Genomic DNA, 15497 nt, shown 5'->3' on the forward strand with positions numbered 1-15497 from the left:
TATTACTAGTTCATATGCATGCCCTACTACGGCTCCGAGAGTGGGGAGGGGCCACCCTCCCTCTTGAAATGCTCTCACATGGCCACGCGTATATAGCCTCTGCCAGGGAAGTCCTACTCACTGCCTTCTCGTTAGGGGGGGGTGTTGTTCACAAAAGTGAGAGGACGAAAAGCGAGTGTCCGGCGCTTTAACCGGGTTGGTGGACACAGAGAGTCCACCTATGGAAGTTGAAAAACCCTCATTCTAAACCTATGATACACATGGGCTTCAGTATCCTGAAGGAACAAATGGCGTATGAATCAATCGTTGGTCACCGGTTACCATGGGACTGCATCTCCTCACAATGCTCCACTGTCTTGTGGATCAGACCTCTAGGTCAAAGGCTCTGGTTGGGCCACCTAGGAAAACCACCTGTTTCAGTTTGGGCACCCTGGCAGTGTCACAGCCCTGACACAAATCAAATGAGATGTGTGCAGCGCATATACATATGGTACCCCCTTGTACCAATATTTATATGTTTAAATAATAATAATATAGGTGGAAAAAGTTCACGTTTACTGTATTTTTCTGTATATTCATTTATTATGTTTATAAGCTACATTAATTCTTCGATTGATGCCAATAATTAAATTATACCTTTAAGAAATGTTTCTACCATTGTTATTATTCATGTTATTATGGGTACTCTGTTACTTTTTGTGGAGGAGCATAGGCTGCCCATCAGTATTCTCCATCCAACTCCGTTTTGCGCAATCTTTTTCATGTCTGCTTCCAATTCTCTGCCCAGTGGGTGAGACTATAATCTATACACGAGTCAGTCGGAAGCGTTCGAGGGATTTCAAGGTCACGGCACCAATTTCAGTAGCTGATGCTCATGTACGATCGGTTCACAGAGGATTTCAGAGAAGACTTGACAATTAAGGCGCTATAATAAATGGCTTGTAGACCTTGTGCAAACTACTGTGATGTTGTCCTTCGATGTAATATATGTTGAAGGAAGACGTTTGCTAGAATAGAAACCTCTTTCTCTCGATCCAGATTGAAACTAAGGCATATTATAATAATTGCCGCGAACTGTATAATAAAAGCACCAGTAACATTAGCTGCAATAATCGGAGATGTTACTGAAGCTTCGGTTGTTCAGTGGTATGAGTATTGCAGAGATATATGAGTAATAAAATTGACAAACTTACACAACATGAGTATACACAAATAATATTGAAGCTATGTGTTAGAGGTTGAAAGAGTATTTGCAACCTTATCATGGCTCCAGAGATCGAGTATTATTGAGCCATATGGATAAGTTCCTCTACCTTATGTATTACGATTTTTGAACCTTTTTCTAACCTTGATAAGTTTTTCGATCATATAAAAGAAGTGTATCCACTTTAATTTTTTAGTTTTGTATAATATATTTTTACTGTATGCTGATTGTTAACTGATTGGCTAACATTTCTCAAGGTCACTTAAGATTCGTTCAAAGGTCATCCATAAATTATAGTCTCGCCGTTTGATGATTTCCTCAATGTATATCCTGTCCACTGCCAGCGTCTTTTCCTAATTTCCTATTCATTTGGAAGTTGGTTTATTCTCTCACACAATAGGTTGTTGCTGATGGTATCCATTCAACGGGTATTAAGTATCTTGTGTAGACAATTGTTCACAAGTACATGTACTTATTTGATGATAGTTGTAGTAGTTTTTCAAGATTCAGCTCCATACAATAGAACTGTCTTGACGTTTATGTTGAAGATTCTCACTTTGATATTGGTTGACAGTTGTTTTGAGTCCCATATGTTCCTCAACTGTAAGAATGCTGTACTTGCTTTCCCAATCTTTGCCCTTATGTCTGCAACAGATCCTCTTTGTTCATCGATGATACTGCTTAGGTACGTGAATGTTTCCACATCTTCCAGAGTTTCTCCGTCACATGTAATTAAGTTGGTGTTCTGTGTTGAATTTCAGGATCTTGGTTTTCGCCTTGTGTATGTTGAGGCGTATTAATGCAGTGGCTGGTGCTACATTATTTGTCTTCATCTGTATTTGTTCGTGTGTTGAGAGAAGAAGGCTACATCATCTGTGTACATTGTCTTATTTTCGACTTGTCTACTGATCCATTCGTGACTGTTGCCATTCATATTGGACAGACCTGGAAATCCCTAGTTTGTTTATTACTTCATTACTCTCCATTCCACTTTTCACAAATGATTAGTTCACACATAGAACTCTTCTCAGAATAGAAAGCCAACTTTTATCAAAGTATATTCATGAACGCCTATTCAATTGGATTTCGTTAATAGGTGTTCTGGATGTTGTTCTGAGGTAAGAATGTTCATAGAAGACAGTACTACCTTTAAACATTTACAACAGAACTAGTTTGATCTGTTATGATTTCAGTAGTAAAGTTGAAATGATTAGACTAAACCAGTAAGTCAATCAATTAGCTATACTCCTTTGTTGTTCCATACATTAACAAATGCTGATGATACAAAGTTGACTTTCATCAATTTATGCAATGGAATCGACAGTGTAAAATACAATAATATCAAATAATGGTCGACAATACTATAATGTAAAAACAGTTCACACAGTGGTATGTGCTACTGATGTCCACTGATATAAGTAGTATGTATCGTCAATCGAAAGTGGAATGCCTGACGACATCGAAGAGAAAAGAATGAGAATAGAGAGTGATTAGTGTGGAAGCCAAGGAACAATCAAGTCTAAGACAATTGATTGACATTTTGCAAATGATCAATTTACTGTATAGTTCCCAGATTTTACCAAGATATTCTGTAATATTTTGATATACATTGTGATCGATTCTGAGCCATGTCACCTAGAGTTTCCAACCATTGGTTACGATAGTCACACGGACCCCTACCAAGTAGTCTACATCTAGCAGTATGACTCAGACTAGAAGATATAGATTTCAAGCACTGATGCCACGTTTGGGTTCGGTCACCGCTAACTTTCTTTCAACCATCCCCAATACTAGTCAGCATAGCGCGTCGTGGTAATCGGTGTTCAGGCATACGTAAGACGTGGCCCAACCATCTTAGTTGATGAAGATTCATCACCTCATCAACTGATTTACCATCATTCCCTAATACCCTGCATCTAACTGCACTATTACTTACCTGGTGATCCCAGCAGATGCGAGCAATATTTCTAAGACATCTGTGGTCAAATACTAGTAACCTACGAGTATCTTCTACTCTTAATGGCCATGTTTCACAGCCGTAAAGTAAAACAGAGCGAATTGCTGCGCAATATAGTCGTCCCTTAATTGATAGACGGATATCTCATCTTCGCCATAGGTGACGCAAGTTGGCAAAAGCCAAACGAGCTTTTTGAATCCGTGCTGAGATTTCGTCAGACACCAACCCATTAGGGCTGATCAGACTTCCAAGATAAGTGAAGTTGTCCACGCGTTCGACTACTTCACTCCCTATCCTTAGTTCAGGTGTTGACGCTGACCATTCTAGGAGTAACAATTTACATTTGGATGGGGAGAAACGCATCCCAAACATCCTGGAATCATTATTCAGTTCTAACAGAAGACTCTACATTTTGTCAGTGTCTTCACCAGACAGGACTATGTCCTGTCGTCAAAATGAATCAAATGAGATCAGATCACAGATTTATAGTCTATAATGTATGTATCTTACATATTTATTAATAGAAAAAACGTTATGAATCATTATAAGCAAAGATGGATAGTGGCTAGCAGTGAAATCCAGTTTGACGCGCGTCTCGTCTTATTTGCGACTCGTCATCTGGATGTACCTACATCTCAGACTTGTTGATGTTCACTCTAGGACTCGAACCCAGTCTCATTCGCTTCAAATGCCATCACGTTATCCACTTAATGGGAAGATTCAAACAAATAATACTGAGTGAAGTTATGAATCATTCTAAACAAACAAAAACCCTATTCAATTACAATATATATATCATTTATTACTTGATTTGTACAATCTTCATTATATAATAGTTGTAATTATTGTTGACAATTCATAATATCAGAAGAGGGGGGTTCTTGTGTGTGAATATGATAGTCATCTGAATAGTTGAGATCATGAATCAATGGAAGCGAAGACCGCCATGGAAAACCATCCAGTGCTTCCAAGGTTTCCATGGTACTCTAGCTAGCTAGCTTCAATTGATTCATGATCTCAACTATATAAAATCCCGAATATATTCAAACTACAAGGTTGAATTGAGCAAGATCCAATAAAAAGCAAAACTATTCATTTGGAATATTATTGTTTTTTCTTTTAGTTTTCTACAAATTGATGATCATAACTATTGGATCCATTCTGTCTCTCCTAGTCGATGGTATGTATATATGTATGGTAATAGGTTCACTGCCCAATACAGGATTGGATGAAGAATACTGGTGTGCAGCCTATGCTCCTCCATGAGGAGGTAACAGGCGTAATGTATGTATGTATGGTAACAGGTTGACATTCTAAAATTTTATACACCGGAAGAATGTTTCAATGTTTATCAACTGTAAATGATGATGTAAAAGAAACAAGCCAAAATACAATTGATCAATATAAATGTTAATATAGACAAATTGACTCGGCACCAATCCTACAAAACAACAATAAGAAGAAGAACACTGATAAAGAAAATTATGAATAAAGTTTTTGATTGTTTAAATTTATCAGTTACATAATAATTGAATGTTGAACAAATTGGTTACCAAGGTATATTTGTTAACTTAGTGGTATATACCCAGTCCCCAAATGTCGTGGGACGGTCGAGGGTGGGGAGAGTCCGCTCTCCTTCTCATGTGGCCACGCGTATATAGCCTCTGCCAGGGAAGTCCTACTCACTGCCTTCTCGTGGCAGAATTGTTATTTACAAAATTGAGAGGACGAAAAGCGAATGTCCAGTGCTTTGACCGGGTTAGTGGACACGGAAAGTCCACCTAGGGGAGTTGGAAAACCCATAAACAACATAAATCATTTAAAGACGGTTCAGTGGTCGAAAGATTAGGACCTCGTCCCAAAACCTGAAGATTATAGGGTTTGATTCCCAGTGAGTTTGTGAATACACATGTAAACCACTGATCTAGCATCTAGTGGCATACATTTCTAACTTCAACTAGTTTACGATATTGCAAAACTACTCATGAATGAGATGGATGAGTAACTACCTCATACCCAACAGGGTTGAATTCCACCGAAGACAATGAAAGATGATTGTACAATACTGCAAACTAATCTCAGTTAGACAACATAAATCATTTAAAGACGGCTCAGTGATCGCAATATTAGGACCTCGTCACAACACCTGAAGATTATAGGGTTCGATTCCTAGTGAGGTTATGAATACGTCCTATTGACGAAACTCATACCAATACAGAACAGTCAGCTACAACTTAGGATCAGGCAAATATATTCATCGGTCCAAGTTTCCATACCTCGTTAGCACAACAAGATGAACACCGAATTCATAGAAGTAGTTAATTTAGTGGTGGTAAGATATAAAAGATAGGTTGTACATAAGAATATAGTATAGGAGGGAGGAAAGATATGAAGCAATTTTAATCTCAAGATTTAAGTGAAGATAAAGAGTGTCTACTCCTACACCATTGTGATCGATTCTGAGCTATGTCACACAGAGTCTCCAATCCTTGGTTACGATAGTCCCGCGGACTCCAACCAAGTAGTCTACCTCTACCAAAATGGCTCAGACTAAAGGTTAGTGTCTTCAAGCACTGATGCCATGTTTTGGTTTGGCCGCCCCTAGCAGAAAAGACGTCCAGTGCCTTCCAATTTTCAACGGATATCAAACTTTGATCAGTTCATGATCACCAGTGAAAGCAAATAGTTGGGGGGGTGAGAATAACAACTTACAAAGAAATCCACGAGTTGTATAACTATTTCACCTTGACGTTTTCTATCTAATATATTCTCATATTTTCTTTTATGCTCCTCTTCTAATTTTAATAAATCATTTGGAGATAAAGTAGAACTTTGTTTTGTAACATCTGGAACACTTCCTCGTTTAATACTCTATGACAAAAAAGAAACGAAAATAATCAAGAATTGAATGGAATGAGTATATGTCAGTAATCAATTTTCATAGTTTGGTAGACTGGTAAGTCCTGGGTTCGATTCTTCCAAGGCGGGATCGTGGATGCGCACTGCCACTGAAGAGTCCCAGAATAGGATGAAACGGCCGTACAGTGCTTCCAGGTTTTCCATGGTGGTCTAGCTCCAATTGATTCATGATTTCAACTATGAAAAAATTTTCAATTACTGATCAGTTCTGTTTTACAAGTGATTCATCATTGAGTATTGACTATTGTTATATGTATCAAGTTCTTCTTAGAGCTGATCGAGTTCTATTGAACAAGTTGCAATGTGGGAGACTGACCAGTTGCAGTCCTAAACATCAATGGGAAGATTCAAACAAGTAATACTAAGTGGATTTAAACTTTACCCCATTGCACAAGCATGTGGCTAGCAGGACTCAGTAGCTGAGTTGATAACGTGATGGCGTTTGAAGCGAAAGGTACTGGGTTCGAGTCCCAGAGTGAACGTCAACAAGTTTGAGATGTGGCAGGTACATCCAGCTGTCAAGTCCCTAATAGGACGAAATGCGTATCGAACTGGATTTCACTGCTAGCCACTATCCATCTTTGCTTACAATGTGAATACTAGTCTAATGAATTAATAAGGTATTCGATATGTTGATGTATGAGGTGGTTAGTGATAGTCGATAGGAAACTCTCGTCCAAGACTTCGTGTTAGCTGTTATTCTCCATTAGGGCTTACCTACAATATTGAGAGAACTGATGAATGAATTTAAATTCATGTCATCTAGATTTATATTCGCCAGCGTTGAAGGACTAGAAAAATATAACACTGATCACTAACCAGTAGTCAAATCACTGTAAATATTTCAGTCCTACAAGAGGTCATCCATTCCTCGACTGGCTCAGTATTAGTGTTCCGGACTGTAAAGCTGGGTGATACGGTATCGAATCTACTGAGAAACATCTGTTCTCTTAAGATTACTGATACATTTTACTAACGACTGTCAGTTATCAAAGCTCCTAAATTCAGGGTTTCCAGTCAACTACCTCCAATCATCTAGCAGTTACGAATCCTATGCATAGTTCAAAGCATAAATCCTCCTATGATTATTATGTTGCGGTGTACTCCTTAATCATATACTCATCACTAGTCTTTGGTTTTGCACTTCCCACCTTTCCTCTTGTGTTCTCATTGTCGTGTACATTAAGTCTGGAATTATTAGAAGCGGTTAGGAAATCGAATCGAGGGTTCCTACAGCAAGACTTATCAGATACGTATAAAGGATATAACTATAAAGATCAGAATGTATATATATGCGTTTGATTTCTTCCTGTTGTGATTGCTTGTGCTTCTGGCTGCTTACAAAATATACCTTCCCCACTTCCAACTTGGACTTCTCACTCTAGTTAGCGGGTCTGGGATGCACCAGAATAGATAGCTTATTGATCTCTGGTCATAAGTCTTTATTCCGTTCGCAGACTAAATGAACTCGTAACCGCTTCAGATATAACAGATTGATATAATGGATATACATGAAAGCTTTTAATAGCAAGGGATTAAAATGATGAAGAGAAGTAGCTCTGACCTATTTTAGGAAGACAGACTGAAACACATCAACATACTTTCATTGTAGATTATGAAGTGGTCTTACATTGATTTATCGTATACTGAAGGATGATTTATGTCTGGAGTTTCCTTCGTCATATCGAGCTATGAATTACGGAACTTCTCTATTAGATTAGATGATGTCAAGTACTTGTTGTCGATACGTTTAAAACAAGACTATATCTTCATAGTAGGTTACTTGACCTCTTATCTTTCCGTCAAAAAACTGAAGATCATGTTCTTTAAATCTACCAACTGATATATCTATACTACTGTAAGGTAAGATAATAGGCAGCAGGAATGTGTGTTTATCGTGAGAAGTTACATAATATTTACCTATTACATGTGCATAGTCTTCAATCTTCTAATTGCATCTTTCAGTGTATTCTTCAATCTGACCAGTCTTCTCGTCTAGTCTCCAAGTATTATGCTAACACTGCATCTCCAACTCATTGAAACTCTTCATTCCATCGGGCAATTGTAACAACATTCTCTTATAAATCACTTATAAATAATCTTATGATTGGCATCCGGGAGGCAAAACCCGACTTACACATCCTCGTCGTGCCGCCTGGATCATGAGACTGTTTCCATGTACTTTTGATTGCTTAATTATCATTCGATGACCCATACTTCACCCCCATATATATATGCACGCAAATCCTATTATCAGCTTTTGTTTTGTTTTGCTGTGCCCTTATTAAATTTAGCTATAAATTGCCTATGTAATTGCTTGCTACTCTCTTGCTGTCTACTCGCTTGCTGATATTCGCTCAGGTGCTGGCAGCTTTCTAGCCTAAGTTATTTGACAATAAACTATAGTTGTTGCTTCTCTTTGCCTTCTGATTTTATTTACCGTTAAGATTGGATTTATAACGGTTATTAAGATGAACGATTAACGAAGCACGGCACTACAGTACTAACATGAGCGGTAACACGGATGATGGAAATCGGCCTAATCAACCACTCTACCTATACCCTACAAATGATTACGAAAGCTACAAAGAATCATTGCATAATTATTATTGGCTCAAAAAAATGAAAAAATGAGTCCGCCCAAATAATAAAAGAAAGAATGAATGATGTAATGATTCTACGTAAGCAATGCAAAAACAGCCATTGAGCCTCGGTAGTTGTACAGTGCTTCGGTGTAGTATTCGATGATTGACATCCACTAAACTATTCCAAGACGGTTTACTTTTATATAATTTATATTATAAGAAAACAAAACAGTAAGCAGAGATGGATAGTGGCTAGCAGCGGAACCCAGTTCGACGCGTGTTTTGTCCTATTTGGGACTCGTCAGCTGGATGTACCTGCATCTCAGTCTTGTTGATGTTCACTCTAGGACTCGAACCCAGTACCATTCACGTCAAACACCATCACGTTATCCACTTAGTTACTGAGTCCTGCTAGCCACTTCTTTGGGCAACGGGGTAAAGTGTTTAAATTCACTTGGTATTGTTTGTTTGAATCTTCCCATTGATGTTTAGTACTGCAATTGATCAGTCTGTTATTGGCATATGTGTATACTGTGTGTATTGCCTCGATAAAGCCTTAATTCACAAGCATTGTAAGCAATGATGGATAGTGGCTATCAGTGGAATCAAGGATGCGCGTTTTGTCCTATTTGGGAATCGTCAACTGGATGTGCCTGCCACATCTCAGACTTGTTGATGTTCACTCTAGGACTCGAATCCAGTACTTTTCATGTCATATACCATCACGTTATCCACTTAGCTACTAAGTCCTGATAGCCACCTGCTTGTTCAATGGAATGAAGTTATATTCACTTGATGTTGGCTACTTGTATCTTTCCATTGTTATTCCATCTTTGCCTATAAAGCTTATGACTTCAAGGAATATCGAGGTAGTCTACATAGGATACACATATGCCAACAAGAGACTGATCAATTGCAATCCTAAATAACAACAACAGTCCATTCATTACTTACTTGTGATAAATCAATACTTGATTCTTTATAATATATTGGTAATGGTGTTAATTGATCTTGTGGATCTTCAATCATTACATTAGATACAACTAATGGTGATTGATTCATTCTTGAATAAGGATACTTGTGTAATGTATTTGTAATAGTAGACATTGTATTATTATTATTAGTAGTAGTTGAAAGTGATATAGGTAATGTAGTTGTTGTTATTGTTGTTTGTTTCAAAGAATCCAATTTAGTTGCCATAGTTACTAAATTCTGTTGTGATATATTAGGAAATGGGAATGATTTATTACTGGGGGAATAAGCATGAGCTCTTTTACGTATACCATTATCTGTATAATAAATAACTGAGGTATTATCAGAAGATTGGTCATAGTTACTATTACTGTCGGTAACTTGATGATTCGATAAATGTGGAATAGTTAATGGGTTATTTTGAGGATTCCAATTAGATGATTGATTATATTCAGTATCTAATGTATTGTTACTAGGCTAGATTTGGTTTCCATTTAAAAAAAAACAAAAAAAATGAAATTATTGTCGATAAAATCAATAAACTAAGAGTTTAATCAAGTACTTGACCAATTCGTCGGATATTTAGGGGGAAAATCAACAATTTAGCAAGATTTGAAACACAGAGCGACATAAAGGGGAAATTTCCGCTTTATTTCCCCCAGACAGACTTAAATGCAGACATTTCGGCGCATTTCCGCATTATTTCCCCCCTTATTTTCCAATGCATTTTTCCCTTTATTTCTCCTTTGTTCGCCTTTATTTCCCATTTATTGGTTGTTTGGGGGTGAAATCAATATTCGGCCAAAAATCTTTTATTTGTTGTATACTTTGTATTTTAACTTGTTAGAGACTTGTCAGACAGTCCAACTGTACGGAGCTGAAACGTGGAGAACTACTACAACCATCGTTAAGAAGGTACAAGTATTTATAAACAGTTGTCTACGCAAAATACTCAACATTCACTGGCAGGATACTATTAGCAACAGCGTTTTATGGAAGAGGACAAACCAGCTTCCAGCTGAAGAGAATATTAGGAAAAGATGTTGGAAGTGGATCGGATATATATATTACAGAAATCACCAAACTGCATCACGAGACAAGCCCTAACATGGAATCGTGAAGGGAAGGGGAAAAGAGGAAGGCCAAAGAACACATTACGTCGGGAAATAGAAGCAGATATGAAAAGGATGAATGTTAACTGGAAAGAACCGGAAAGGATTGTCCAGGACGGGGTTGGATGGAGAATGCTGGTGTTCGGCCTATGCTCCTCCACGAGGGGTAACAGGCGTAAGTAAGTAAGTAAGAGACTTGTCAATTGAATGTTCACTTACCTCAATACCTATATATATACTGTTAGGATGGCTCGTTGGCAAACTCAAGAAGCCCAGAAAGAGCCGAAGACATTCCGCCCAATCATCGCTAGAGGAACATTCTAGAATGTCAACGTGTAGCTCTCCTATTGTTTGAATAAGAATGACCCCCTATGTGCCTATTGGCTGTCCGAAATTATGATTTACTTTCAGTCGAAAACTATAAACATATGAGATTTTTGTACCATATTGAACACTGTGTTGGGAATAACATTCCTACTTACTAGACTTCTGTCTTCTCTTTTGCGACGTTGCGGGTTCGATTGTTCAAGTAGTCTAGTAGTACGTGACATAGCAAAAATCTAAACTGTAGATATAAGATACGTGCTAAGCATCAATGGGAAGATTCAAATAAACAATACCAAATGAATTTATTATTATTATTATTATGTAATGATTATAACCATAGTAAAGCCTTACCATAATTCCATTTTCTTGTAATGTTGTCAAATTTGAATATTTACTTAAATCTAATGGTGGTTGTGTTAAAAATCCTGGTAATGTTCTACGTCGTACGACTCGTTTAGATGATTCAACATTCTCTGAAGAACGTGGAAATGTTGCAATTTTCATATCACGATCCAATGGTTTGAAATAATCATGATCATCATCATATCGATCCATAGAACGATTTGGCATAGTTACTATGTTTTCATGTACATTATGTAATTCAGTTAGCCTCTCCATGGAATGACGTTTTTCATTATATAATGAAGGTAATCGTTTTGGGGTAATTTTATAATGTCCAAAATAATCATCCATAACTGATGTATTTGACATTAGTTTATTCAATGGAATGGTTAATGGTTCTGATTGAGGTTTGAGTATGTTAACTAATAAAGAAAAATTGGAAAAAAAACAAAAAAAAGTGAGTTTATCACAAGGGGGGTTTTGTGAAGATTTTAGTAATTTTATATAGGTAAGATCATAAGTCGATTGAAACTAGACTACCATGGAAAATCTGGGAGCACTGGGCGGCCGTTTAGTTCTATTGTGGGACTCCTCAGCAGTGCGCATCCACGATCCCGCACTCGCGAGATTCGAACCCAGGACCTACCAGTCTCGCGCGTGAGCGCTTAAAACCTAGACCACTGAGCCTGTGGGCATCTAACGGTGTTAATGTCTAACTTCAACCAATCCACGAAATTGAGCAACCATTCATCATTGTCTTCAGTGAGTTGATATCTTCCAACAGACCTGATTGAACTCTACTGGTTACTGCTTTTCACTAGAACTCCATGAAATACCTCATGGAGCCAGTCACTAGTGAGCATATGATCATTATTAGAAGGAGGTTTTGTGGATAGCATAGTAATTTTATGTAGTTGAGGTCATGAGTCAATTGAAGCTAGACCACCATGAAAAACCTGGAGGCATTCGACGGCCATTTCATCCTATTGTGGGACTCCTCAGCAGTGTGCATCCACGATGAAATGTGTTTTAAGTGAATAAATGGAGAAAGGTTAGAGCAAAAAATAATCGTATGGTTATCATATATTATAGAATATAATATTGATTGAATATCAAATAATTGAACTCTATTATGATAGACATAGTATAATCGACAAACTGAATGCCTTGTTCACTTACATAGAGATGAACATAGATAAAAAGATATAGAGTTAAACCCGTTAGAACTAACTGATTTAACATTTGTGGACTTCTATGTAAAGTAGACATTGATGATATTGTCTAGAATAATAGTGAAACCTATACAATGAAACCAACGAAGTCAGAGAATACAACATTATCAAACAAAGACAATACTTTGTCAATGGCTACACTTATAGGCCTTTTCAGTTAATTTTAAATTAGGTATTTGATTCAGACTCCACCTGGAGCTACTGCCGGTCCCAAGCCCGGAGAAAGCAAGAGGTTTGGGTATGGCATTAGCGACCCCATTCCGTAGAAAACTACGATAAGCTGAAGTCAATCGTTAAGAAATACCCAACAAAGGACTTGACCATTCTGATGGGAGATCTAAATGCCAAGGTTGGAATGGACAACACTGGATATGAAGATATAATATTGAATATACTTATTGAACTGTGATACTGCCCAGCTGCCCAAACCGAACCAAGTGGTTTTCTTAGGGGACCGCACCCGGAGCCTTTAACCTAAAGATCTGATCCACAAGACAGTGGAGCATTGTGAGGAGATGCAGTTTCATGGTAGTCGGTGACCAACAATTGGTTCATTCACCATTTGTTCTCTCAGGATACTGGAGCCCATGTGCACCATTGGTTTGGAATCAGAGTTTTCCAACTCCCTTAGATGGACTTTCCGTGTCCACCAACCCTGTTAAAGCACCAAACATTCGCTTTTCGTCCTCTCAATTTCATAAACAACAGTAATGCCACGAGAAGGCAGTGAGTAGGACTTCCCTGGTGGAGGCTGTATGCACGTGGACACGTGAGAGCATGTCGAGGGAGAGGACAGGCCCTAACCACTCTCGACCGTACCACGTCATATCCTCTATTTTTAATAGTTATATTTAACAATCATAAAAATAGAATAGAATAGGTCAGTACAAAAAATTGAATAAACTTTAATTACATGTTGGTAAAATTATATAATTTGATACTTCGGATGAACTTCTTGTTGTACGACTTTCACCATCGATTGAATCACATTCAGATGATAAATCATTATCTATTCTATTTATAGAATAATTAAGATTTGGTACATGTAAACTATTCTCTAATGTTGTTGTTGTTGTTACCATGGTATTATTATTATTGATTCGTTGAGAAAATGAAGAATCAATATTCAATTGGGGTATTTGAAGGGTTAATGATTTGTTGAGATCAGTTCCAGTCTAAAACATGGAAGAAGAAAAAAGAAGGATATCAGTAAATATATAAAACACCCAGAAGAAGACTTACCCAGAATTAGATGATAGAATAATATTGTGGTGTGGGTTACTTATATTCACATAATTAGTATTTGATGATGGTCAGGCATAGAATGTATTTCAGTAGAAGATCGATAAGGAGAGAACAGGAACGGCACGCAATTGATATGAAAATGTATGAACAATGAAATCAGAGACGATGGATTGATATTTGCAGAAGGAACAGTCAAGATTGAGACAATTGATTAATAGCTTGCAAATTAACTGTTTACTGGATGAGCAAAGATGGATAGTGGCTAGAAGTGGAATCCAGCTTGACGCGCTTTTCGTCCTATTTGCGACTCGTCAGCTGGATGTACGTGCATCTCAGAGTTGGTGTTCACTCTGAGAATGAGTAGATAACGTGATGGCGTTTGAAGCGAAAGGTACTGGGTTCGAGTCCCAGAGTGAACATCAACAAGTCTGAGATGCAGGTGCATCCGGATGACCAGTCCCGAATAGGACGAAACGCGCGTCAAATTGGATTCCACTACTAGCCACTATCCATATTTGTTTATAAAGCTTATGACTTCAGGCAATATTAAGGCAATACGCACAGTATGCACATATGTCAATAAGAGACTGATCAGTTGCAATCCTAAACATCAATGGGAAGATTCAAGCAAACAATACCAAATGAAAGGCTTTTTTATGGAGATCTAGTGTTTTCATAGTTGAAAGCGTGAGGCAATTGAAGCTAGACCACCATCAAAAACCTGGAAGCACTGGACGGCTGTTGTGAGATAGGAACTCACTGAAGACAGTTAGTGAACGATTGCCCAACTTCGCGGTTTGGTTGGAGTTAGATATAAACACCATCGGATACCGGCCGGCTCAGTAGTCTGTCGGTTAAGTGCTCTGGCGCGAGACTGGTAGATCCTGGGTTCGAATCTCGCAAGGCAGGATCGTTGATGCGCACTGTCACTGAGGAGTCCCACACTGGGACGAAACGGCCATCCAGTACTTCCAGCTTTTTCATGATGGTTTAGCTTCAATTGACTCATGAATTCAACTATAAGATCATAAAATAAGTTATATATTTATAATAACCAACAGACTTACTGAATATTCAATGTTTTTCATTTCAACAGATTGTATTCTATCATTTCCATGTTTATGTTTATTTGAATGATGTTTATGATGACGTTTTAAACGATAGGAACCAGCTCTTGATAATGGTATACTACTATTATTATTATGATTGATGGATTGATGAAGATCCAAGTCTAATGATGAATAATTGAAATCCATCTGTTGATGATCATCTTGATTTTGTTCTTGTTGTTGTTGTTCATGTTCATGTTCAATTAGATTAGCTTCAACCGAGGCTAGAACATCTTTAGCTGATTGAAGTGCTGTATCAAATGCTTGATTACCACGTTTTGTTATATTCATAAGACGTACCATATCTTCTAAATATTTGATACCTTGAATAGATGTTGATAAAGAAATATTATGAATAATAAATGAAATTGTATTAGATGAGAATTGTTGAAAACGTGAGTCAATTGAAGCTAGACCACCACCAAGGAAAACCTGGAAGCGTTGGACGGCTGTTTCGTCCTATTGTGGAACTCCTCAGTGGCAGTGCGCATCC

At 37.7% G+C, this 15497-nt stretch overlaps 2 protein-coding genes across 2 annotated transcripts in view; both read right to left on the reverse strand.

Moving 5' to 3' along the window:
• Positions 1-2508: 2508 nt before the first annotated feature.
• On the reverse strand, positions 2509-13732 carry Smp_164240 (hypothetical protein; the record flags this gene model as incomplete). Its single annotated transcript, XM_018790458.1, has 6 exons — positions 2509-2565; positions 5874-6032; positions 7864-7928; positions 9637-10114; positions 11428-11840; positions 13564-13732. 6 exons carry the CDS (start codon positions 13730-13732, stop codon positions 2509-2511), a joined length of 1341 nt encoding a protein of 446 aa, XP_018646272.1.
• A 1200-nt stretch (positions 13733-14932) lies between these two features.
• Positions 14933-15497, reverse strand: part of Smp_164230 (hypothetical protein) — a gene marked incomplete at both ends in the record, with an annotated part of 3469 nt that continues 2904 nt past the window's right edge. Inside the window, one exon of the mRNA XM_018790459.1 lies at positions 14933-15327. Coding sequence (XP_018646273.1) covers positions 14933-15327 — 395 coding nt within the window. The remainder of the gene's footprint in view (positions 15328-15497) is intronic.

Source organism: Schistosoma mansoni (assembly GCF_000237925.1).
Source record: "Schistosoma mansoni, WGS project CABG00000000 data, supercontig 0097, strain Puerto Rico, whole genome shotgun sequence".
Taxonomy (NCBI): Eukaryota; Metazoa; Platyhelminthes; class Trematoda; order Strigeidida; family Schistosomatidae; genus Schistosoma; species Schistosoma mansoni.